Source organism: Aethalodelphis obliquidens, unplaced genomic scaffold, assembly GCF_003676395.1.
Source record: "Aethalodelphis obliquidens isolate GAN/ISIS:26980383/991018 unplaced genomic scaffold, ASM367639v1 scaffold2, whole genome shotgun sequence".
NCBI lineage: Eukaryota > Metazoa > Chordata > Mammalia > Artiodactyla > Delphinidae > Aethalodelphis > Aethalodelphis obliquidens.
The window spans coordinates 43633894-43661140 of NW_020837946.1; the positions used below are offsets into that span (position 1 = coordinate 43633894).

The 27247-nt window shown below is 39.9% G+C and overlaps 1 protein-coding gene across 5 annotated transcripts; it reads right to left on the bottom strand.

The window, feature by feature from the left end:
* Nucleotides 1–1330: 1330 nt before the first annotated feature.
* INPP1 (inositol polyphosphate-1-phosphatase) lies at nt 1331–26910 on the bottom strand. Of its 5 annotated transcripts, none has more exons than XM_027125817.1 (6): nt 14925–15273; nt 11956–12223; nt 9322–9382; nt 6457–6657; nt 4223–4397; nt 1331–2313 (listed from the first exon to the last, which is right to left on the bottom strand). In XM_027125817.1, the coding sequence occupies exons 2-6, from the start codon at nt 12157–12159 to the stop codon at nt 1746–1748; spliced, it is 1209 nt and encodes a 402-aa protein (XP_026981618.1). In that variant the 5' UTR covers nt 12160–12223; nt 14925–15273; the 3' UTR covers nt 1331–1745. The 5 variants fall into 5 exon arrangements, with proteins under 5 accessions (XP_026981618.1, XP_026981627.1, XP_026981607.1 ...); XM_027125806.1 differs by lacking the exon at nt 14925–15273 and adding an exon at nt 26796–26910 and having other exon boundaries at nt 1495–2313; XM_027125788.1 differs by lacking the exon at nt 14925–15273 and adding an exon at nt 26678–26802 and having other exon boundaries at nt 1495–2313.
* Between the last annotated feature and the right edge of the window lie 337 nt (nt 26911–27247).

Consider the following 27247-nt stretch of genomic DNA (forward strand, 5'->3'; position numbering starts at 1 on the left):
TTTACTTGGAGTGGTTGGCTTCTTTGTAAAACTGTATATTCCAATTGTACTTTTAATAATAGATTAAATACAATGTAAAATGAGTTTTAAAACAGAGAATTGAAGACTTCAGAAAATAACGACGAGTCTTAAAAATTTACCGAGTATGAGACAATTGTAAAAATGGAGAGAAAAAATTTAAATCCAGAACGATTATGTTCTCAGATTACATGGCAAATATTTAAAAATTCTTCCTCTAAAGAAATCAGAAACAGAGTTCATACTCCCATGGGTGTGGTTTATGCAAGAAAAACAGTGCAGACCAATCAGCACACACATGCTTAAGGAAGGGCCTTAGCTTTCCGGCCAAGATTGACAATGGATGTGTATAATAGATGTTCACAGAATATACTGGATTCCCTGTTCTATCCAATTTCCCCCCCAATAAATTGACAAACTTCTTGTTCAGATCACATTGAAGATGACTTTTCACTGCATGTTATTGATCAGTTACATTCTAAAAATGTTTATGTGGACAACAAATGCTTTTTCTTGAACCATATTCTATTTCTCCATTCTGATGACTATCATGCAGCAGGACGAGTTTCTGGGTTTTGGTTTTTAATGTGTTTTGTGAAGAATGAACTCACTTTGACTTAAAAATCAACCTTTAAAATTAGACTGTTAGTGGTTAAGAATAAACTGCTTGAGGACCCACAATCACAAAGCACGTGCGGACTTTAAAAACTATAACCCTGTCACTAAATAAGTCATTGACTCTGCTGTGTGCAATGAAATACGATTACAAAGAGTTTGATTTACTTTCATTTGTTTGTAATTGTAGAAAAACAGGATGCTCCAGAACATATCCTTTGGCCCCCAGAGGGCGCAAGGCCGAAAGAAGTCAGAGGTGAGAGTTTAATCCCTCCAGATGGTGGCGCTACCTCCTCACCAGGGCTGCTAAACAGGATGGGAAAAGTGGTCCCACCCACCTCAGACGACTTTCAACATGGGATTCTAGTAGTCCAAGGACTGTATTTAACTCTACCTCTGGTTTTTGAAGTGCAGTAAATATGCAAAAATTAAAGAAACCTCTTCACCCTATCCCCTTCTGTCTTACCAACAGAAATGGAGTGTGTATGTGAGAGTATTAGAGAGAATTATTAGAGACAGGATTAGAGAGAACTTGAATGAGAGGGCCCATGAGATTATGCATTTGAGAGAGAATATTAGAATGTGTGTGTGAGTATGAGAGGGTATGTGAGTAGGAAGAAGCCCACAGTGCTCCAGGCTTTAATTCTTCTAAGAAACATAATACTGTTGAAAGTACAGAACATGGCTAAATTCACAGTTCTAAACGTTTTGCCAAAGGCTAAAGCTGCAGAGTTTTCCTCCAGAAGGGAAACAAAACTAAGCTCAACCCCCTCTTGGCTCTCCCTAATACTTCAGTGGCATTAACTTAACCCTTAGATGTTTAGAAGAGGTTTACTAATTGAGCAGGAATTTTTCCTGTCTTCAATATTTTATTGAAGTGTTTCAAGCAACATTAATAGCACAAAGTCCACTATTAAGAATCTCACACATTTAACTGTGGCATGAATATCAGTCATTTATTGACATTAACATTATGAACACATAATGGAAAAATGCTCCTCAAAAGAGGAAGGTGAACTTTGACTGTCGACAGGACAAAGCTGTCTTCAAAAGACAGAGGGGTGGAAACTAGGTTCACAGCTGGGTTTCGAGTCCCTGAGGATGGAGCTCGTCTATGTATGTGCATCCACAGGCGCAAGGTGTCGGAGGAGGAGGCTCAGGAATGTCTCCAGCTGCTTCTTTGATCTGTAAGCGATCAGTCCTCCCTTGTTGGCCCACTGGTCCACTCCAGCAGCGCCTCTGTTTCCCACGTGGTACACCAACTGTGGCAAGTCAAGCCCCGAGTTGGGGTTTCTTTCCAAGCACTCCTTTAAGTCCACCATTCCCCCACCCATGGCCCTGAGGATGGCGTGGGCAGCACAAGAGTCCCACTTGAACGTGGTATCTTCTGAGAAGATGTAAATGTCCACAAGGCCGAGGACAACACAGAGGCTCTTGTAACCAGCCCCAGCTGCCCGGAATATGCGCTCTCCACACACACATGACAGTGCGGCCTTGATGGTCTCCTTTTCACTGGTACTAATGACAGCTGAGAACGGGTGGGAGTATTCCGCCTCAGAGCTGGGGTTTTGGGTCACTTGGCTCTGCGTTTCACTGCTGTTTCTTGTAGAGACGGGAGGCAGAAATGAATGGATATTGGTCCCCATGTAAGAAAGGCCCCAGTAGCACTGTCCTTTCCACCTGTGGAAGACAACATTCAGTTTGTGGCCGTAGGTTATCCCATTCGTTTTTCATTGCTCATATGGCTTCCCAACTTGATGATATGAAAAATATATAACATAATGGGTCTCAAGGTCCTTAAGCTTAGAAATGGATACCAAGTAGCTAATTCATTTCTAAAACTTATTCCCGGGCTTCCCTGGTGGCGCGGTGGTTGAGAGTCCGCCTGCCAATGCAGGGGACATGGGTTCGTGCCCTGGTCCAGGAAGATCCCACATGCCGCAGAGCGGCTGGGCCCATGAGCCATGGCCACTGAGCCTGCGCGTCCGGAGCCTGTGCTCCGCAACGGGAGAGGCCACAACAGTGAGAGGCCCGCGTACCGCAAAAAAAAAAAAAAGTTACTCCCTGTGCGTGTTGCTGCCTGTGCTGTTGCAGGTTAGGAAGGCTTTCAGTTTTTCCGTATCATCACACCCATCTAGGACAATGTTAAAATATTTGCTTTGTTCCTGGAGGCCAGAAATCCTGCAAAGTTTCACTGCCACTTTTGGCATTTGAAGTTTAATAGGGGGAAAGATGAACAGATAAATAATCTTTTCAATCTGCAAATCTTTCACAATCCTTAAGTTTTTCTTCAGTTGGTAACGCCTTTTCATTCTCTAATTCACTAGCTCCACTTCGGTTTTAACACCAAGAAAGATGCACTCATTATTTTTGGCAACAACAAAAATAGCACCTATCATTTCTCAATGTTTAACTTACTATATATGCTGGATAGTTTATTTACAGCGATGGAAACAGGCTTAGAGAATGTAAGTGTAAGAATGTAAATCAGTGATAGAATCTGCATTCAAACCCAGGAAGTCTCACTCTAGGATCTATGCTACTAACTACTTTGTCAACCATTTCTAGGTCATGATTATGGCAGCATCCAGTCCCACTTATTTTTAACTTCTTAACGACCCTTTAAAGACAACAAACACTTTCAGTTTGGAAGAAGGCAGGGTTAGAAGAAAACTATCAAAATTCCATAGGTGTAGTTTATGACTATTAAAGAACAAACAATTCTTAGTTGCTTGAAGCAAGTCAAAGTTTAATGCAAATATGTAGTTCTGAGACTTCCCTGGTGGCGCAGTGGTTAAGAATCCGCCTGCCAGTGCAGGGGACACGGGTTTGAACCCTGGTCCAGGAAGATCCCACATGCCACGGAGCAACTAAGCCTGTGCGCCACAACTACTGAGCCTGCGTACCACAACTACTGAGCCCACGTGCCACAACTACTGGGCCTGCGTGCTGCAACTACCGAAGCCTGCGCACCTAGAGCCTGCGCGCCTAGAGCCCATGCTCCGCAACAAGAGAAGCCACCGCAATGAGAGGCCCGCTCACTGCAACCAGAGAAAGCCTGCGCGCAGCAACGAAGACCCAACGCAGCCAAAAAATAATAATAAAAAACAAATAAATTTATAAAAAAATATGCAGTTCTATACAAGGGGAAAAAAATATTATCTATTTCAATAAAATACTGAAATCACAAGAGAAAAGCTGCTTCTTCTTGGCCTCTGCCATGCCCTGGAGCCCTGCAAGCATGGGCCATGGATCAGAGCAACTCTGCCCTGCACAGGAGTTCAGGGGAGCCTGAGGAGGGAGGCAGAAAAGGAAGTGATGCTGGCAGTTCTACCGGGAGAGCACCCCAGAGCCAGGTCCTAACCCTGGCTGTACCTACTCAGCTTTTCATTAGATCATTGTCACATTTTGCTGCGAGACCCAGGGCTGAGAGTAAAAAGAACGTTAATTCAAACATGCAGATTTTTAGTAGGAATACCAAATCTACTGAGTCATGGGAATGTCACGCGGAGAGATCATCTTGACAATAAGCAAAGCTGAGGTTGTAAATTCTAAAAACCATAATATACCAAAAATTTTCATCTTTTACCTGAGGGTGTTTAGGTCTTGTGATACAAAAGGTTGGTTGATGACTCCCATCAGGGGCACCCCTGTCTGTATGTCATAGACACCAATTAAAATAGTGACACACTGAAGTCCACTGGGGAAGATTCCTTGGTTGGATTTAATGTCAGCAGAACCTTTTATATACTGATAAGTTGAATCTGAAAAATGAAGCAAATTTGTTAGGATTATTTGAAATGATTATTTAGAAGACGATGATGAATACATCTACAAACCCTGTACTATATTGTTTCTCTCTTCTAATTTGGTAACTGCTATGGTCTGAATGTTTATGTCCCCCCAAAATTCTTACCCACAAAAGTTGATGGTATTAGTAAGTGGGGCCTTTGGAAGGTACTTAAGTCCTCAGTGTGGAACCCTCATGAATGGAATTAGTGTCTTACAAAAGAGGCTACAGAGAGATCTTTAGTCTCTTCCAGAATGTGAGGACACAGTGAAAAGGTACCAGTTATGAATCAGGAAGAAGGACCTCACCTAATCATGCTGGCACCTTGAGATTGGACTTCCCAGCCTCTGGAACTGTGAGAAACAAATTTCTGTTGTTTAAAAGCTACCTAGTCCATGGCATCCTGTTATAGCAGCCCAAACTGACGAAGATAGTAACCAATCAGTTTTTACCTTTGGGTGCCACTTATATCGAATTATTTTTCGACCTCTTGTACTTCACTTTTAAGCTGCTTGTGTTTCATTTTCCCAACTATATAGTCTTGGAGAGAAAGGACACGTCTATAGTTCCTATGGCAGCTAGCACTGCACCTTGCAAATAACAAGCACTCAAATATCCATCACATGTCAAAATCATTTCAAAGGTAATAGCTCAGGATAACCAAGGGGCTTCCTTAGAGCTCTTACTAATCAGAGGACAAGCCCAAGGTGGATGGGAAAGCCTCCATCCAGGAATCTGTCGGGGTGGAATTACCTTTTTGTTTGTTTGTTTTTGTCCCTCAAATTAGGAGGAAGGAGACAATGATGGTAGTACAAGAGGAAGAAATTGACGGGAGTCCTGAGAAAAAGAAGCCAAGTAGCTAGGTTTCTTCTTATAAGACTGTACATGCCAGCAGCTGACTGCCAACATCTAATGAGTTAATGCCCAGTTAAGGATGTGTCAGGCACAAGATCCAGAGAGCTAGCTAACAGAATCAATTCAGGATAGAACAAGAATACAAGGTTTCTGTCCCTCAAAAACCTTAACTGAGGCTGATTTACCTTCAAGCAATAAAAGATTCTGGAAAACATTCTTAGTTTGCATATACAATCCATAGGCTGAATATTCTCTAATTCTCTGATGACTGAAGGCATTTCTATCATTATTAATGCGCTTGTAGGATGGGGAGGGTGGGGGGAGTTTGCCTGTTCAGTGTGATTGGTCACAGTTGTACTGGGTAGAATATGCCAGGAAGGTTAGGGGAAAAAGGGGGACTTTCGAAGATTAATACCTAGGGCATTATATTAATAGCATCATTGAGAGAGGCCTACACTTTTTAAACAATGAGCTATATGTTATGGTTCTACCATAATCATGACCACAAAATTCATGGTGAGGTTTACACAGGACTCACAAACCGACTGCTAAGAGTCACATTCAGCTGTGTTTTGCTTGGCCTGTATAGTGGTTTTGATTGTTTGCTTGTTTAACTGAATTAGTAGCCAGTGGTTAAATTGTGAGATCTCACATAAAAACCTGGATTTTTATTTTTTTTTAAAAATTTGATGAGCTGGACAGTATTCCCAGATGGCAATAATCCGCTGGTGCTGAATGTTCTTAAAATGGCATGTGTGCTCAGTTAGTTATAGCTGCTATCACTTCATTCTTCTCTCATATTTAGCAGTCTGGCCCCTGAGGTCTTTCAAAAATGAGTTAATTCAGCTTTGTATATGTGCCTGTGTGTGTGTGTGGGTATGTGTGTACACACACACATATGTTATAGATACATGTGATAGATATATGTATATAACACACACCTCAGCTCTTCGTTTCTTTTTTTCTGGCTGCACCGCACGGCTTGTGGGATCTCAGTTCCCTGACCAGGGATTGATCCCGGGCCACGGCAGTGAAAGTCATTTATCATTTTAAAAATAAAACTCCTAGGAGAGTTAAACCATACCCTCAATTTTTATTTTTCTAACCCCCCACCAAAAAAAAAAAAAGGGATTATTAATGAAAGCAAATAAACAAAAGCAAACACTCTCTTTACTTACCTATAGGATCCACCCAGACTCCCAAAGTGTCCTGTGGAATGTTGATCTCTATCGCATCCAGAGCTGGGTCACTAAAGACAACGTCCTGATGTACAACCTTGGCTAACGCTTCAGATGCCAACTTGTTACCATTAAGGACTTTGTTGAGAAGATCTACTGTTTCTTCCTCTGTTGGACACAGTCTCATGATAATCTTTTCCCCTAGAGTAAAGACAAACTAAAGACCATTACATCTCAAGTTTCAGGGGAGAAAGAACAACAGAGGGGTGGGAAGAAACAAAAGCTGTGAGGGCACCTCAGACTAGGTGAGGGAAATATAGCCATACCAGTGTTTCCTAACCTGGCTGATTGCCAGAATCACCCAGTGGCCTTCATAAAGTCATAGCTGCTCAGTGGTCAGTCATGCACCTAACAGTGAGGAATGAATTCCAGGTGTCAAAGGACCTACTCTCCAGAAAAATGTCCACATGGGCACGTGCACACAGTTTTTTGTATCTAGTTTAAGGGAGCTCATGGACCAGTTAAGAACCCTGAGTCCTTGATAACCAATCTTTTATATTTTTTGCCTTTTAATATACTGTGGGTCACCCTATTCACATTTGAATATGTTATTGAAAAGAATGGAGTTCTTATCAGTACAAAGAAGGGCTTCTACCTCCCTAAATTGTTTATGCTCAGTAAAGTAACATAAGATGAAGTACATTAATCTTTAAATGTGGTAAAGCTGTAGGACTCTAAATGACATACATAGAATAGCTCTCTGTGAAACCACTGGAAATCAGCATGTAAGCAAAGCTGTTTCTGCAACTGAAATCCCAAGTTACCGAGTCCAGGTGCTTTACCATCACTTCAAAGACACTTCTTAGACCCTTGCCTAATCTGGTTTCCAGCCCCCGCAAAAGTAAGAAAAGAGGCTGGCAAAAACAGGCAAGTTAATAGCAACAGAAAGTCACAGCAATGCAGACTATAAATTTTTTAAAACTTAAGAAAACATGGCACTTTGGAGATTTTGTGGTATATAGACAAATACTCCTAGCTAACCTAGCCATTCCAAGAACAGCAAGCGGCATTTGCATCACCTGAGAACTTGTTAGAAATTCAGAACCGCAGTCCCCATCCCGGACCTACTGAGTTCTAACAAGATCCCCAGGTGATTCATGTGATCCTTAGAGTTTGGGAAGCACAGTGTGAGTCTATTACAATGATGATGCTGAAACAGCAAGAAACAGTCAATTACATGTAGTTCAATTCAATTAAATGAGACTGTTGAAGTTGGGGAATAATAATGCTAATCACCGCCACCTGCTGAGCACCTACACTAGACTCAGTAAAAGTCATGGGATCATTCAAGGGAGCAAATCATATCACATTTCTCCTTTGCTTAAAATTTGCCACTGAATACCGATCATGCTTAGAGGAAAATCCAAACTCCTTCCTTTGAACTTCCACTGTCTCACCTCACCTCATCCACCAGCCCCTCCCCTTCACCATGGTTCTCTGTTAAACCCATTCTCTACTTCAGTTCTAAGGAAAATGTACGTGGAATGCCTTTTTGCTCCTATAATTCTAGATACATAAATGAAATACTAAAATAACTGTTTATGAAGTAGTCAAACAGGATTTTAAGTGTAGGATTTCTTACTGGTTAGTCACCGGTGTTTTTTTTTAACATCCTTATTGGAGTATGATTGCTTTACAATGGTGTGTTAATTTCTGCTGTATAACAAAGTGAATCAGCTATGTGTATACATATATCCCCATATCTCCTCCCTCTTGCGTCTCCCTCCCACCCTCCCTATCCCACCCCTCTAGGTGGTCACAAAGCACGGAGCTGATCTCCCTGTGCTATGCGGCTGCTTCCCACTAGCTATCTATTTTACATTTGGTAGTGTATATATGTCCATGCTACTCTCTCACTTCATCCCAGCTTACCCTTCCCCCTCTCCATGTCCTCAAGTCCATTCTCTACAACTGCGTCTTTATTCCTGTACAGGTGGCTTTTTTAATCTTAAGTTTAAATGAGATTTTTCTTTCTTCTTACTGAGTGTCATAGAATTAAGTGCATTTTAATACACTGCCCATGAAGAAGACAAATTTTTCTCCAGAGTTAATCCAGAAATTCGTTTTCTTTGTAAACATGCCTCTAGATGTTTAACTATTTGTCACATGATCAGTGTTTAAAGTTCACTATTTTAATCTTCTACCATTAAACAAACAAAAACCCAGACAACTAAAAACAGTTTGTTTCTCTAAAAAGGATCAGCGATTTTGATAGTTTCCTCTCTATCACAAGGGAACTGGTGGTCCATCAAACGAGAATTTGGTCCACAGGAAACTAATTAAATAAGAGTTAAAACTTGGTGGTAAAAGGAACCTTTTTGGTTGTCCAACTCCCTTTACAGAGGTTCTGAGACCAGAGAAGCCATGAGGTGATTTCAGGGACAGGGCCTCCTCTACATTCTCAGCCAAGGTCTATGGACTCCCTAGGAGGTCCACAAATGGGTTTACTTGTACTTGAAATTGCCTGCAAAACTGTGTAGGTGTGCATCTTTCTGGGGGCATCTATAACTTCCATCAGATTCCCAAAGGGCCAGGCAACTTTCCCAAAGGTTAAATCATACGTTATTCAAATGCTACAGATTTATATCTAGAATAATACATGTGGACTTGCTAAATAATCCTAAGATGCCACATCTCCCTATCGTAAATGGCATGATATTCTGAAGTACTGAATGAAGCTTAACATTCAAATATGTATTTACGTGAAAGGCCTCCAAACATCCATTTACTTCATGATGTAAGTTGAAAATAAAAATACCATATGATAATTAAATTATAAAAATACATTAAGACATTTATACTTACCCAAATCATTTGTAAACTCATTGGATTCTTCTCCAAAAATTTTTTTCCCCAAGCCTGGAAACTGAATGATTCAGAGTATGACAAAAATACAACAATAAAGAAAAAAAAAAAATCCCACATTTATGTTCAATTCTGAACAGATTTTCATTTTATACTTCAAATTAAATAGCACAATTAGATCTGAAATTTACAATTCCAGAAATCAATCCAAGTATAACAAGTATGAAAAGTGAAGTCAGCTTGGTTCAGTACTTAGTTTTCTAATATTTTCCTGCTCTTTTGCCCCTTTAGAAAGTCCAAATCATGGTAGAAGTCTGGTTTCCTTATGTTCTGTTGAGTCTGCAGAAGTACTTCTAGAAACTTCATCCTTCTAGTTAAGGGCCATAGAGCTAGAATGTTTACAAAGGAGATGTTTTAACTGTTGCTCCTCAACAGGACCTAAGTAGCTTATACAAGTTAATGTTATTGACCAAGTACCTGAGATGATTACTTGAGACTGGATAGAAGGTATCAGAGGATAACATTTGATTTTGTTTTCATTTTCAGGTGTGTTTTCTGGACCTGTTGGAGGTATCATTAGCCATCAGGCTAGGAAGGTGATATAGCAAAAAAGGGGAAATATTTTATTTGCCAACAATTTATGTGCCAATATAGAATTAAAAAAAAAAAAAGCTAAATAGGAATTTTCTCTCATCTCTGTATGACCAGGAAGCTTTCAGACACATTTTGCTTCTGATTTTCTCTGCAGTAAAGATAATTTCTCTCAAAATATGTGCTGAATTATGATATGAGTATGGTTCTCAAGCAATAAAAGCAAGGAAATGCTTCAAATATTTGAGCTCAGTTATTCACAGATGGCCAGTAGCTTTAATAATGCCCACAACTACTTGTTATTTTTAACTCTTTTAAAGAACAATGCAAGTCGGGACTTCCCTGGTGGCGCAGTGGTTAAGAATCTGCCTGCCAGTGCAGGGGACATGGGTTCAAGCCCTGGTCTGGGAAGATCCCACATGCCTTGGAGCAACGAAGCCCGTGTGCCACAACTACTGAGCCTGCACTCTAGATAGAGCCCACGTGCCACAACTACTGAAGCCCGCGAGCCTAGAGCCCGTGCTCCGCAACAAGAGAAGCCACTGCAATGAGAAGCCCACGCACTGCAATGAAGAGTAGACCCCGCTCACCGCAACTAGAGAAAAGCCCGTGCACAGCAACGAAGACCCAACGCGGCCAAAAATAAATAAATTAAATTAAACTAAAAAAAAAAAAGAACAATGCAAATCAACACGGGCTGGCACTGAGCCGATTCATCAATTCATCCAGGGCTGAAGCTCCAGTCTCCCACAACCTGCCTAGAAACCCTTTCTGAGGCTACAGTATAGGAGAGTCATGAAACTATTTTATACAAGCCAAAAGTGAATATCATTTATGTGTTCATAAGTCCTGGCATATACTTCATGAATGAACAACTGCCTGAACTTGTTATAATGCTCTAGGGCAAATATTAGCCCACAGAACTTAACGTTGATACATTTCTAATCCAGTTGCTCAACCATCCCTTCCACCCAGCTCTTGATCAGTAACAAAAACAAATTTGCTTCCTTTTAGTTTATTGGAGCCAGATATTATAAGACATGAAAAAGTACAGTTTGTAGATATTTCAAGGGGCCATTTATTCTCTCTTCCTGCCTGTGGTCAAGAATTCACTTAAATGATTCTAAATGATTCCTAATATTTTGAGAATTTCATAGAAACGATTCTAATATTTTGTAGGGCTTTCCGACATAAAATTCTATGCTCTCAAACCTAAAAGAAAAGAAATTATTAGATTACCATATAAAAGGCAATATAGTATTGCAAAGAGCACAGACTCGGTCAGCCTGGGTTCAAAAACCAGCCCTGCCATTCACTTGCTGTGCAACCTTAGGCAAGTTATTTAACCTCTCTGTGTCTCCCTTTTCTCATCCATTACAATGAAGTAATTGTTCTTACCTCATAAAATTGTTATGATTAAATTAATATATTTAAAGCCCTTAGAACAGTACCTGGCTCATAGTAAGCATTTATAAGTATCTGCTAATGTTATTGTTTGTTATTACTACTTATGAATATAATTTCTTTTCCCCAGTCACCTTAAAAGACCTAGAATTACAATCATTGTTAGTTTAAACAATGTTTTCCTACTCAAATAAAGGGAGACTTTAAGTCTCCAGGACTCTATGAGCCCATAACTGAGGCAACCATTAGATAAGTGATTATGTCAAAAGGTGGGACTTAATATATCAAGTTAAAAAAAAGTTATAAAACAGTATGTTCTCATTTCTTTTGAAATAAATTGTGTGTGCCATGTACACACACAGAAGGAAAATATTCTAACAATATTTAGCAAAACAGCTGTGGTTTTCTCTAGTGGTAGGATTAAGAGGATTCTTATTTTTCTGTATTTAAAATTTCTTTCTGCAGCACACATTTTGGTAATATTGTAGTCAAAACAAGGGGAAAAACCCAAGTTGTTTATTAGAATCCAAGGTGTTAATAATGGGGGTAGGGGTGGCGAGGAGAAAGGATGCTATTCTATAGAGGGGAAAAACCACAGGGGCAAATATTTTGCAATTACATTGGCTGGGACCTTCTTACCTTGTTCTCCATATTCTGTTTTATAACTTCCTGTACCAGTACATCAGCCAGGGTCTTGAAATCAACTGCAAACTTCTTGTTCTTTTCTCCCCCTTTCTTTTCTTCTATCAGCAGCTGGAAGAGGGCTTCCTGTTGCCTGCACGCCCGGGCAATGTTGGCAGCTTTCTCAGAGACACAGAGCAGCTCCCGGAGGATACCTGACATTTCTGAACCTGGCTTTTCAGTTGCAGCGTCTGGTGGAATCGGCACCCACCCTCCGGGCCGTCAGCTGGAAAAGTACAAGAATGTGAAAGAGAAAGCAGTTCAGAGAGTGATGTCAGGGTGCCTCGGCACTGCTAACAACCCATCTGGCAGTCAACTGGTCAGCATGGCTGAACAGCTACTATAGATCACAGTCGCATCCTCCAGGTGGAAGACTAGATATCATCTAAAAATTGAAACTTATTTTTAAAGATCAAAAGATTTATAGTCTCAAATCCATTATGCAAAGAACTGAATTCTCAGTGAAAGAATTTGAATGAGAATCTACATTATATTTACAAAACCCTAGACCAATAGGCAGGTGGATACACGAGCACAATGTTAAATTAAAGGAAAAGCCAAGTTCACATAATGACCTTCGAATGAGCACACAAGCTTAGCAACAACATTATTAAAGTAGTGCTCTTTCTTTCACCCTTTCCCCCAAAGGAAGAAGGAAGAAGTGAAAGCCCGTTTATCCCATCAGTTTGGGGGCAACTTTCTAAAGTACCAAGCACACCAGCAAGCATGTTTGTGTCCTGCAGGACTCTGGGGTCACACTGGGCTAGCAATCCAGGTGATCTCCCAACCCCAATCACCTTTTTTTTTTTTTCTATTAAAAATGTCCCACTAGCTGCGCTGCTCTTCTAGCAAGTTTAACTAATAAAGTGAATTCAAACATGCAACTTGTTGGGACTTGAAAAGTTCTGGCTTCTAAGAGGCATGCTACCACACCTTGACATACCTATCAGGTAATTAGGAGAGAAACATTTCTCAGTTTCAATAGTAGCTGCATTTTACTGAATGCTTTAATAATTCCTATCTCAGTATTGTGAGAATTATTGTGAGGATTATCAGCCCTGCTTTACAGTCAAGGAAACTGAAGCTCAGAGAAGTTAAGCAACTTGTTTAGGGTTACACAAGACTAACTGGCAGGGCTCACACAGAAGCTCATGCTCTTTATGGGAACATATGTATATGTATAACTGATTCACTTTGTTATAAAGCAGAAACTAACACACCATTGTAAAGCAATTATACTCCAATAAAGATGTAATAAATAAATAAATAAAATAGATCTATAAAATAAAATAAAATGAAATAAAAAAAGAAGTTCCTTTAATGGACTCTAGGAGGCTGAGAATTAGTACAACAATGAAGATGTCAATGCAAAGGAGTTAATTGTGAATTGTCATAGCCGTTTTGTCTTAATCGGGTCTGCTTTAAAAAATATATGCTATTTTCTTAAGATTATGGGTCAACCACCCTAAGAAAATATGTCCAACCTCAATAGTAATAAAAGGAAAGTGAATAAAAACAATGAAACATCCTACTCCACTATTAGATGGACAAAACTGGTTTTAAAGTTAATTTTCATTCTTGCAGATGTGGTGAAACAGGTGCTGATACTCTGCTAATGGGCGTGCAAACAAGTGGGTTTCCACAGGGCAATTTGAGAAAAATGTATCAAGATCCTTAGAAATGTTATTACCTTTAGCCAGTAACTCCAGTCTGGCCCTATTTTGTGTTAAGTCACAGTTGTGTTAAAATATTTCCACAGAAGGATTAGTATTATTGACAGCAGCAAAAAGTTAAAAATAATCTTAAACATTGGTGCAATGTAAGATAGACTACAATGTAGTTCTTAAAATAATATTTTTGAAGAATATTTAATAGGGATATGTTAATGTTATAATATTAAATGTATATATAGTATCATAGTATGTTCCTAAATTGTGTTTATACACACATGCACTCTGTTTATATAGAGAGAGTTTGAAAGGCTAGTAGGTGATGTTTTAATGATAAACAGACGTTTAATGGTAATTATCACTAGGTACTAGAATTGTGGAGGATTTTTTTCATTATGCTTTTCTATAATTTTCAAATATTCTACAATAAATATATACTGCTTTTCTAATAAGAAATTATATTTTAAAATATAATTTTATATTTGGAACAATTGAGCACGAAGGACAAGAATTCCAATTCCTGGAGATAACTGTCCAAACAAAGTGGTACTGTAGTGACAACACAAATATCAGGTCGTAGAGATGATAGAGTTAAAAATTAAACAAAAACACCTGCCTACCTAAATGCCTTTTCCCCCCAAGGATTGAATAATATGTTAAAAAAATTCACTTTGGTTGACTTAAACCTCAACATTAAGAAAAACGGTTATATTAATACAGCTGAGGCACTTTGACTTAGAAACAATTTATGGTATCTGCATGCTCTAAATTATAAGTTATATATAATGTATACACACATGGATACATACATATCAGTAGAATACAGAAGCTCCAAGTGTATAAATTCAATAACTTTGATTATTTTGATATCTTGGTACATGTTATGAGGTTACTGTAAGTAAAGGAAAAAGAATCAATGAACTAACCGTACCTAAGCAGCTTTTTATCTTAAAAGCACCATGAAGATTTTAAGGAGTCCAGTTTGAAAACTTTCTAAATTAACAATACCAGTATTGTCTATTTTACTCAACTTTGTTAAATTTTTTTTTTTTTTTTTTTTTGGTAAAAGAAACACCGTACCACCACACCATTGGATAACCAAGAATCTCTCCCTATGACGCCCTCAGAACACTCAGGTGAGTTACTCACACAGGCTACAATCGCCAGGCACCGCCACCACCCTTCTCACACGGAAAACTCACCAACTTAGTCCTGATAAGTTTCTATACAGCTGCCCAGAGATCTGGAGTTTCTCACCTTTGAACCTGACCTTTATTTCCTCAATAATGACCATTCTCACTTCACCTGAGCACAGCAACTTGACCAATGGGGGAAAAAATAGCAGCTCTAAACTTTAGTCCTGTAATTAACAGGTGCACAGATTTTAAGAATTCATCATAACACAGTAAATCAGATTTTTCAGTTCCAAAGTTATCCCAGCACTCAACCTTAATCACCTTTTATTCTGAACCTAGAAAACACTACGGTGTCTTGTCAAGCTCCAGGTTGAACACGCAGTTTCAGTTTAGGACTAGGCTTTCTCCAGCCATCCTATAGAACCCAGAACTTCTTTAGCTCCAGGGTCCTAACCCCCTAAAAAGAAAATCTCTCACAGCTATCAACATGTACATGCAAGACTTTCTAACTAATTTGCATAGCTAGCCTGCTACTTTCTGGCTGAATGGACTATTTCCTCCAAATGAATGAGCCACGGTCCTCTGTGCTTCTCTCTGTAAGCTGCTTCCGTATCTCTTTCTCCATCTGTCCTCAATTCAATTCACTCAGCCAGGCCACAACACTCAAGGGCATAATGGACAATTTGCCCTCACTTTGAAGGACTCAACTTGAGAGAAACTGAGGGCTACATCCAATACAGAATTTCTTCGAGTTTATTAATAGCTTGTATTAACACTCATGGAAATTATCATTCAGATGATTTTTAAAAGCAAGTTTATATATGCGTTACTGGGCTTCCCTGGTGGCACAGTGGTTAAGAATCTGCCTGCCAATGCAAGGGACACGGGTTCGAGCCCTGGTCCGGGACGATCCCACATGTGCGGGAGCAACTAAGCCTGTGAGCCACAACTACTGAGCCTGCACTCTAGAGCCCATGCGCCACATCTACTGAAGCCCGTGTGCTCTAGAGCCCGTGCTCCGCAACGAGAGAAGCCACAGCAATGAGAAGCCCACGCTCGCTGCAACTAGAGAAAGCCGTGCACAGCAGTGAAGATCCAACACAGCCAAAAATAATAATAAATAAATATAAATAAATAAAATTTTTAAAAAATTTATATATGCGTTATTGACCTAAGTTGGCTTTATTTAAACATTTCAAATAGTTTAAATGAAAATTATTATAGATTCATGATTAGTAAGTTATGACATTTACCATAATTTAATAGCTTTGAATATAGAAGAAATTCCTTTGGATTAGTATTTAATAGGTATTCTGGCAACCACGTGTTAGAATTACCTAAGGCGCCTATTAAAAAGACAGATTTCTGGGGCTCCATCCCAACTTAGTGAATCAGAATTGCTGGGGACAGGGTCCAGGAATCTGTAGTTTTGTCAGCCTCCTAGATAATGCTAAACACTGAGATTTAGTAGCTACTGTTCTTTAGGCTGTTCATTCATCTTTAATACTATGCTGGTAATTTCAGGGGGGCTGGCACCTGGTGGCCAGATATCTTGGTGAAACCATGTGCTAACAGTTATTCATATGCAGAGAAAAAGCCCAAGTTAAAATAATAATTGCTAACATTTATTAGGTACTTACTATATGGCAGGCATCCTTCCAAGCACTTTACATATGTTTTTACATATGTTAATTTGTTTAATTCTCACACAACCCTACGGAGAAGGTACTATTACCTCTATTTTACTGATAAAGAAACTGAGGCACAGGAGGGTAAATAATTTGCCCAAAATCACACAGCTAGGAAGTGGCTGGGACAAGATTCAAGCCCAGATGAAACAGCAGAAACCCAGTTTTATTGACTAGAGCACACTGTTAGCCAGTGCTCTAGCCAATAAAATCCTTTCATAAATTGTTAGCTGTTAACTAAGGGAAGAAATGAGCAATCACTGGATAAATAATCGCAAGAATATTATTATTATAAGGTATATTATATAGCAAAAAGGAGAGAAACACACACACCTCCCTGATAGCTGTCAGTAGTTTGATTATTAAAAAATCACTATTTGATACTCACTTTTCTTCTGCTCTCAGGAAAACCTTTCCCCTAGCTGATCCTCAGTCTCAGTGTAAACCATCTTTGCTGGATAATAAAAGCTCATCTATGTTCTACTGATATCTCTCTTAACTGGCTGTCTTGGCATGAGGGGCGGGGAGGGGGTCAGCTCATGCCGAATACCTAATTCCTCTTGTATTTGTTTGCTAGGGCTGCCATAACTAAGTGCCACAGTCTGGGTGGCTTAAACAACAAATTTATTTTCTCACAGTTCTGCAGACTGGAAGTCCAAGACCAAGGTGTCAGCAGGGCTGGTTTCTCCTTGGCTTGCAGACAGACTTTCCTCTGTGGACGAGGATCCGTGGGAGTCTCTCCCTCTTTTATAAAGACTCCATTCAGATTGGATTAGGGCCCACCCATATGACCTCACTTAACCTTGAACTGAGTTAAGTTAAAGGCCCTATCTCCAATACAGTCACATTATGAGGTACTGGAGAGTTAGGGCTTCAACGTACAAATTTAGAGAGAATACAATTTAGCCCAAAGAGACCTTGCTAATCTTAGCAAATGCCAACCCAATCTATTCCTTTGTTTTCTTTTTTTCTGGCCAAACAGGGAACTGGGGTAGGGTTCTCTTTCCTGTTTATGTGGTCAATAAGTTTAATTCTGTAAGACAATCTTTCCCACTAGGAGCTACTCACTTTAACAGCCAAATCATTAATGATCAGTGAACATTGAAATACTCTTATAAGCCTTATTTTGTGACAACCCATTTCAAGTCACATTTGAGCAGAACAGGTTTAAAGAAGTTACATTCCTCACCATCTCAGACCAAATGTATATCTACATGTTTACATAAGATCGTGTCACAGTGTCAGATAGAAACAGTCTCTTTAGCTTTTAGGGAATTTTCACATCTATTAGAGAAACACTGAGTAAACTGAAGTAGGCCAATTAGAAAAAAAAAAAGCTTTTAAGACTTTTACTGGAAGCCCAAATCTCTCTACAAAGACAAAACTCAATTTTAATTTCTGACCATCTTATCATCTCATCAGAACACCAGATATTAAAAATCATATCTGAATAATATACACATATTTCAGACGTGATAAACAGTAAAATGGGAAAGACATAGGCTTCAGAATCAGATAGACCTGGGTTGAAAACCAGGGCTCTGCCATCAACTAGCTGTGTGGCATCTGGTAATTTACCTACCCTCTCTGAGCCTCTCTCTTCATCTGTAATATGAAGATAATACAAATCTTGCAGGGACATTGTGAAGATCAAAAGAGGTATTTCTGGAAAAGTACCAAGCACAGAGCCTTGCGTATAGTAGATGACAAATGACAGCTATGACTATTAAATACAACTTCACAGAACCCACAATCACAGTCCTTACTTGAAAAATAAGAAGTTGGCAACTTTATAGGGGTCGCTGAAATCTTTTCTGAAAATTTACTACTCCATTAAATCTAAAAGCCTGGAAACTACTTGTAATTCTTTGAATGACCCAGAAAAAAGTTCCTTTATGCAGGCCAGATCTGATTGCTTCAGTTTCTGGGTGTCTGGGTGGAAACTTTGGCTCCCGGAGGCTGAAGACTACTCTGGCTTCATGGTAGACCATCTACAGGTGGCTCAGGAGGGTCACTATTCTGTCAAGGGGGATATTTTGTCGGGAAATTTGTGGAGATTCTAGAGCCAAGGGTGTCTGTTTTTGTGTGATGAGCCTGCTTGTACCAGAACCTGGCCATGCCCTTGTGTTGCTCACGGTGACAGAAATGTGACAACATAGATAAGGGCCCTCAACAAAACAGAACTGCTCACTAATGAATAGGCAAGTAGGTCAAAGCACTTCTGTTGACATTCATTTCTTCCTGCAGATAACCTACTACTTTTACAGAGCCCACATTTTTGCCCATTAGACAATGACTCCACCCCATCCTCACAATTCATAAACTGAATTCAGTCTGTCATTCATCCTCTGAAGACTGGCAATTTGAAATTACTGTGTGGTGGTGCTGCCTGACTGCTATTGCTGTTGGGGTCCAACTTCCATGAAATACCTGGGTGCTTTACAAGAAGTGTTTTTGGTGACCTCTCTCAAAGGGGTGCAGCTGGCCAGGACTCTCCGTAGGTGGGCACATGCTGCAGGGCTGGCCAAGGCTCTAAATTAGCTCACATTGCTATTGTAGGGGAAACAGAGACCTTGTTCCTCTTCCCCTTCCAGGTTAGGGCTGCTTTAGGGAGTAGTTTAAAGAATGGAAGCTGCCAGAAAGGATGAGGAACAGAAGTGGGCCCACACAAAGTATGTAATGGGCTCAACTGGAGTAACCAACGATGGCTAAAGTGCAACTTGCTAACAATAGCCTCCCCGACATCCCTAGGAGACACTCATCTACCCACTTGGTTACCTAGGCCAGCAGGAAAACTGTACCACAAGCATTAACAGGCATTTACAAACACTACCTTTTAGGTCATTGGAAACTGAATTGTCCTTCCAGTGTATGAGCTTTGCTCAACTTTCAGATATTTGATCATCACACATTTCTCAGAATCCACTAAGTAGTATAGCATGGGACTGCCTGTACTTCTTTAGTGCTGTTTCACTTTGATCTCTGCTGTCATCACTTCATAGTCTCTGATTAAGTTTAGCATTTTAGTGGCTGATTTCCCACCATCTGTCCATTTACTCCCATGCTCTGGGCAGATCATTAATTTGCACATGCTGTTCCCTCTGGCTGACATGCCCTTCCTCCTGCCTTATGCCTAATGTCTACTCACCTTCTCAGAATCAGTTCAAGGGCAAGAAACTTGAACAGATACTTCATAAAAGAAGATGTTCAAATGGCCAATAAATACATGGAAAGATAGTGTAACTTGTTAATAATCAGGAAAATGCAACTTAAAAGTTGCAACAGGGTATCACTGCATGTCCAACCGAATAGCTAAAAGTAAAGATTGAAAATGTCAAGGTTTGAAGAGGATGCAGAGCAATGAGACTCATACTGCTGGTGTGAATGAAATTGGTACAACCCTGTTGGAAAATTGTTTATAATTTGTTGAATATAAGCATAACCTCTGACCTAGCAATTTCTCTTATAGACTTGTACTCAACAGAAATTCCTGCACATACATATTAAAAGACATGTACAAGAATATTTATGATCAGCATAATTTGTTGCAGTAACCTCACACTAGAAATAACCCGAGTGACCATCAACACTAAAACGAAATAAACTGTGGCATACTTGCAAAAGAAAATACTATACAGCAGTGAGAATTAATGAATTATTGCTATAGGCAGCAACGTGGATGCATCTCACAAAAACATACTGTTGAGTGAAAGAAGTCAGACACAAAAAATATACGTGGAGCAATTTAATTTAGTTGAAGTTCAAAAAAAGGCAAAACTAACTTATGGTGTTAGAAGTTGCAGTGGTGGTTACCCTTGGAGAAGGAGGTATTATTGATGGGGGTAAATGATGGGGCTTTTAGGCACTGGGAATGTTCTAGATCTGAGTGATGGTTACATGGGTGGGTTGACTTTGTGTACATTCATCAAGCTACACCCTTAGGACTTGCATACTTTTCTGTATGTATTTCTATTTAGATAGAAAGGTTTTTAAAGGGTGTGTGTGTGGAGAGAGAGTTGGCTCCTCCAGGAGCCATGCCTGACCCTCCATCTTGGGTACCTGGACCATAGGAGAACGGAGGCAGGACAAATCTCTATCCCAGCTCTCCAACACACTGTACATTGGTTTGCTTATCTATGCCCTTGTCTGGCAGGAGATTTAAACGTGCATGGTTTCTTATGACTCTTAGCGCATACCTCAGGGGTGTTCAATAAATGTTGGCTTATGAATTTTCTCTTAGCTTTGTAAATATAGAATTCATCTTTGTCATATTGTTTATTATACGTGTATTTTATCAGCATTACCCAGGTGCCATTAGGCACGTGGGCCCATATTTATTTATATCAAAGTCTACATATATTCTACATTCATTTACAAAAAAAAAGCTGTATCTGGATGACTAGCAACTGAACCACATTTTTGAGCACCAAATTGGAATCTGATATTATGCTCTGACATCTGGAGGTGACCTATCTTGATTAACTTTGTTGATTAAATAGCCAAAAATGGTAAGTTTAATTTGGTTTTGTTAGAGAAGACATTATATATGGGTATGTAAATCCATCTATTTAACCTTCACAGTTCTCCCTCCCTTCTTCCCATTCTTCAAACAGTGTTGACATAACATGCCCATTTCTAAGCTGATCAGTCTACCTCACCCTAGTAAGGCTACTGTTGTACCACATTAGCCCACATTTTTGCTCACTGCTGCTGCTCAAAGCAATAGACCACAAAGAAGTCCTCTATCCTCAAATGTTGTTCTGGTAGCTTGTAAATGGGAGCTTGTGCTAGAGTAGTGTCCCCCAAATTAGTAAGATCAAGAATCAATAGAAACACTCATTAAAAATACAGATTTTTAGACTTTTCCCCTGGAGATATTGATCCAGTAAATCTGGGTTGAGGACAGGCAACGTCACTCATCTAATTTTTATCTGACAATTTAAGGGAACACCAGGTGCAACAGTCAGCTCTGTCTCTCACTAGTTATTCAGGAGCAGAACAGGGAAAGCTATAGCTACTGCGCCTAAGAATAATGGCCTTGGTCGGCTAAGGGTCAACTATATTGTCTTTTTTGTAACAAAAATTAAATGCTGGAAAAAAAATGCAAGTTGACCTATATAATAAGTATTCCACATTAGCATAATACTTGCCTAAAGTGTACATTTCAATGTCTTCCCACAATGCATTTGAAAAGTATGAAAAAATATTCCATTTAGAAATACTTTTAAATTTGTTAGTGGCCCTTTTTTATCCTCTTCTCGGGAGTGAGAAACACTTTCACTAAATAGAAACTCTTTTCTATCTGCTGTCTTCCAACTATATGCTTAAACTTTTATATGCTAAGAGATATTTTTTAGCATACAACCGAGGTGTCACAAACTAAACCTGAAATCACATAGAATATAAAAAAATGGAAGAAGATTCAGTGTAGCTATCTTAACTGTGGGAAAGAATAAATATTTTTAAAAATACAGATTTAATGCCTAATTCAAGGCAAAAAGAAAGATGTATGGCTTGTAGAAACTTTTCCAGAAGAATATTATTTATAGCTTTGATAATTGTTAATCTTATCGTTAATTGTATTAGTCTTCAAATCCATTTTGAACGTTTCCTTTTGCATGTAACGTTTTTCAGTCATTTTATCTTTTCTTTTGAACTTTTGCAACACTTACTTTCCGTACCAACTCATTTAACACTTGCCTTTTATGGTCTACATGGGCCACCGTGGGTGTGTGGTAGAAAGAGCCTTGTTTAGGCCACAGGGGAGCTGGTTCTTAGGCTCTGCTTGGCCTTTAACCAACCAGGTGTAAAACCCTGGCCACATGTGTAAGCTCTCAGGGACTTGTTTTCCTCATTTCTGTAAACATAAAAAAGGAAAAGAAAGAAGGGACAGAGAGGTTGGAGGGAATGATTTCTATGGTCTGTCCCAGTTCAAAACTTCTCTATTTTTTTATATCCACTTTCCATATAAAAGAGGTTGGGGGGCTTCCCTGGTGGTGCAGTGGTTGAGAGTCCACCTGCCAATGCAGGGGACACGGGTTCGTGCCCCAGTCCGGGAGGATCCCACATGCCGCAGAGCGGCTGGGCCCGTGAGCCATGGCATTGAGCCTGCACGTCTGGAGACTGTGCTCCGCAATGGGAGAGGCCACGACGGTGAGAGGCCCGCATTCAGCAAAAAAGAAAAAAAAGAAAAAAAAAAGAGGTTGGGGACTATTATTCAGCCTTAAAAAGGAATGAGATTCCGGTACATGCCTCAACATGGATCAACCTTGGAAACATTATGCTAAGTGAAAGAAGCCAGACTTAAAAGAACAAATATTGTATAATTCCACTTATATGGGGTACTCAGAATAGTCAAATTCATAGAGACAGAAGGTAGGACGGTGGTTACCAGGGCTGGGAGGAGATTATGGGGAGTTATTGTTTAAGGGATCCAGAGTTTCAGTTTGGGATGATAAAAAAGCTCTGGAGATGGATAGTGGTGATGGTTGCATAACAATGGTAACGTACTTAATGCAAGTGAATTGCACACTTGGAAATGGTCAAAATGGTAAATTTTATGTCATATATATATTATTTACTACAATTTTTTAAAGAGTAAAATACAAATAAAATTACAGGTTCAAAAAAATGTACATTTTTAAGGCTTTTGATGTTTATCATCTACCTAATTTGTTGGTTGAATGAAAAAAAAAAAAGTTGGGGCGGGGTCATGAAAATTAAGTTGAAAGAGGGCACTAGGCTCTTTGCCTTGTAGTTGATTTTGCACTGCAATCAGGCTGGTTTTTATACTTAGTGTGTTTATAGGCTACAGCAGTTTGGGTTAATGAACATTATTAGGAAGGCCTAAGCCCCACCCCCCCATGCCTGCCCTTGGGGCACCATTGTTCTCTCTCTAATAGGCTGTAGGTTCCCTGGGAGCAGGATACACAATTTTTCCATCTCCTCATGATACACAGTGGGAGTTCTGTAACTTAACTGACTGATTTTCATTCCATTAGAGATAAACATGTTTAAAAGGATTTTCTTGCACTAAAATTAATCTGTAAGGGATTATTCATTATGCAAATTTTAGGATGATAACTGTTAGGAAACATGATTCAAACGAGTTCTTTACAGAACTTCTTAGAAGATGGTTATTATTATTTATTTCTGCAGTGATAAATTACATGACCTAAAATATATTCTCTGAATATTATAGCAAGAAAGTAAAGGCCAGCGATCACATTGTGTATCATTTTGGCAGGCTGGGTTTATGGCAGCATATCTTTTATCATTCTACTTCCATTTTGTAGAGGTAAATGTTTATTTTTAACAGATATTGACAAATGTTGAATACAACAATACATAATACTGAATGTAGCATATGCCTTCAAAGGAACATAAAGTGATAGAAAAATATTTATAGTACCTTTTACTTGAAAAGGTCTAAGTACTAAAACGATATAAATGGCTCATTAAAGCCACTTCAATATACAAATATACTCAATGCTCTTGCATTCTTGCTAATGCTGCAACCATAGATTAATGTCTAAGCTAGTTACTATTTACCTTTTTGATCTGAGTTTTCATTTCTATTTCCCCCATTCTTTGCTATTCATGAAGCTTACAATCAACCAATTTTTAAAACAGACCTTTCATGATTCCCAGATCAAACTGGGATTATATGTGGTTATATGTGATTCTTGCAAATTCTCAGGAATTAACTAGAGGGGTTTTCTAGAACTTGGAAGATAAGATCCTATTTTTAAAACTACTGATGATAAAAAAAATCTTTTTAAGTACATTAGGATTACCTTAAGCAATATTAAATAACATTTTCCTTTAGTCATTTGAATTTAATCCTGTGCAATTTGTTACAACTCTCATTTGCATCGAGGGAAACCTAACCATCATCACTCTGTAAAGAAGACAAATTTAAGTATCTATTTAAAAAGTTAGTAAATATTTACATTAATTTAAACTTGGATAATTAAGTTAAAATTTTTTTTAACATTTAGTTGATTAAAAATAAAAACAAGAAAGCAAAACAACCTTCTCCACCCCTAAAACAAAAGAAAAGAAAAAAAAAAAGAAAAGCAAAAGAAAAGAGAAAGAAAAGGAAGGGAGAAAGAAACTGATACTTTCCATTGTGGTAATTCATCTTAATGAATTATTTTATAGATTAATACTTTATTTTGTTAATTTGTTTTTATATATAATTGACCACATTTAATGCTGAAATAAAGTTTTTTCTTTTTTAGATGGTGTTGGGTCATTTTAATAAAAGTTATAAATAAGTTACTGAAATTTGCATTCTGGTCTTCCCTGATTAGGAACACAGAAAAAGTAACAAATAAGTCTGTTACATGAAAGAGAAATGATCAGGCACAATATTTTGCTGTAGATTATTATCACAGTAATCTGCACTAAAAATCCATTAATCAAATGCTCTTATAACGTTAAAGGACTTGAATTAAGATTGCCTACCACAAAAAAGAGACTGAACATGTAAAAATGTTTGCTGGGCTTCCCTGATGGCGCAGTGGTTGAGAATCCGCCTGCTAATGCAGGGGACATACATGGGTTTGAGCCCTGGTCTGGGAAGATCCCACACACTGCGGAGCAACTAAGCCCGCGCACCACAACTACTGAGCCTGCGCACTAGAGCCCTTGAGCCACAACTGCTGAGCCCACGAGCCACAACTACTGAAGCCCGCATGCCCAGAGCCTGTGCTCCACAACGAGAAGCCACCGCAATGAGAAGCCAGCGCACCGCAACGAAGAGTAGCCCCCGCTCGCCACAACTAGAGAAAAGCCCGTGCACAGCAACGAAGACCCAATGCAGCCACAAAAAAAAGCAGAAGTAAATATATAATGAATAACTTTATAACTTTTGTTTCACAGGCCTTATACGTCAAATAAGACATGATCATTTTTTTTCAGAACTACCACAAGTATAGCTGTAATTTAAATCTGTAATAAGATATTCCACATTAAATGGCATGAGTCCAAGCTGCAGTTTCCAACCAGGTGGTGATTTAGTCCAATAACTTGAAAAGAAACGGTAGCTTTCTCTATGAAAAAGTAAAATGTAACTTTATGCCTTTTACATAATTTTCTTCATGACTAAGAACTAACTGCAAGAGTAGTATAAAAATCCACAAAAGCTTAGAAATAGATTCTAAATAAGAATGCAAACAAATATCTGCCTTGAAAAAATGAACTCTTCTATTGCCCCTTTTCCCCCCTTCTATAACCTATTTTAAAAGGTTAAAAATGAGGTCACTTAGCTAATTCATCAGTCAATAGTAGTTCGGTGGATTATTTTCATCATTAGACTATTATCAGGCTGAGCAGGGCTGATCCTTACCAACTTCTTTGGTTTCAAAGCTAGGAATCACAGCAAAACGGCCAAAAAATGTTTTATTCAACATGTGGGATGCACTCAAGTGGTCTATCCACACAGCCTTAACCCACTGTTCTTTTGAAGTGAACGCCATTCACACAGTGGTCAAACTTCTGCTTATTCAACACCTTAAAATTTGCTTTAAAACGGAAAATCTCCAAAGTACACACCTTGATTGTTTATATGTATTCTTCATGAACGTACTAAATAATCTAGGGATTTTTTTCAAGCTCTTCGTGTCTAACGGTATACACGATTCGGCCAAACCCTGCATCCCCCAGCCCCACTACTCGACTCTGGCCACACCAACTAACTCTGCACGTCTCACCAGACCGCCTTTCAAAATGCAGTGAATTAAAAGCAAGGAGGCAAAGACTTTTCTAAATATAGTCCCTTCATGTTATTTTACGCTCATCTAGTAGGTCACTAGTGGCAGCCAGCAGCAATGGACACTAACAAGCATCTCTCAAAGCAAAAACCAAGGGGCGCTTGACAGCTATGCCATCTACACTTTGTACCCGGGCCACTGCTCTCGACAACTGTCAGATCAGCTTCTTCGACCTAAAAATGCTGATCGAATTTTTTTAAAAAAGTGTTTGCCAATCTTTCTTCCCACCGTCTACTTCTTTCGGGTCGTTTCTGCGGAGCCCAGAGAGCCGCAGGACTCGAGAGCTCCTCCGCCCGGCTGGTTGCAGCAACGATGTGGGCCGGGCCGGGTGGCAGCCTCGCTGCAGCGGACAGAGGTCATCACAGGCCGGGCGGAGAGGCAACGAGCCCTGCTGGCCCAGATTTACTCACTTACCTTCCGGAGAGGCGATGGGTGCGTGCTGGTCGCCCAGCCCGGGAACCCGGATCCGAGCAAGAAGGGAGACTGTGGCGCCGAGGAGAGGGGGGCGTAAAGAGGAAAGCGTATTACCTAAGCCGGGATGCGGAGCCCAGAAGGAGGCTGCAGCCTTTCCCTCCAGAAAACGGAAGAGGCGGGGGAGGAGGAGGAGGAAAAGGCGGAGGAGGAGGTGGCCGGGCGTGGGAGGTTAACCGAGGGGCGCCGGGCGTCTGGCCGCAGGCTCAACCAGAGGGCGAGGGGCTGGGAGCAGGGCGGTGGTCATCGGAGGGCGAGGCGCAGCCGTGCGGCGCGCGGCCACGCTCTCCCGGGATCGCAGACCGCAGCATTCGCCAGGCCGCCGCCCTCTTGTTTCCCCCCGGACCACTGCGTGGAAACGCGCGGTGACGCCTCGAGGCTCCCGGGGCGAACGGGGGCATCCCACGCCTGCCTGCAGGAGCCCGGAGTCTGCAGCGTCGCAAGTGGAGCGTGATGATTCAGAGGGGAGTGCCGGGAAGCAAAGGGTTCCAAGGTCACCTCATCCACTG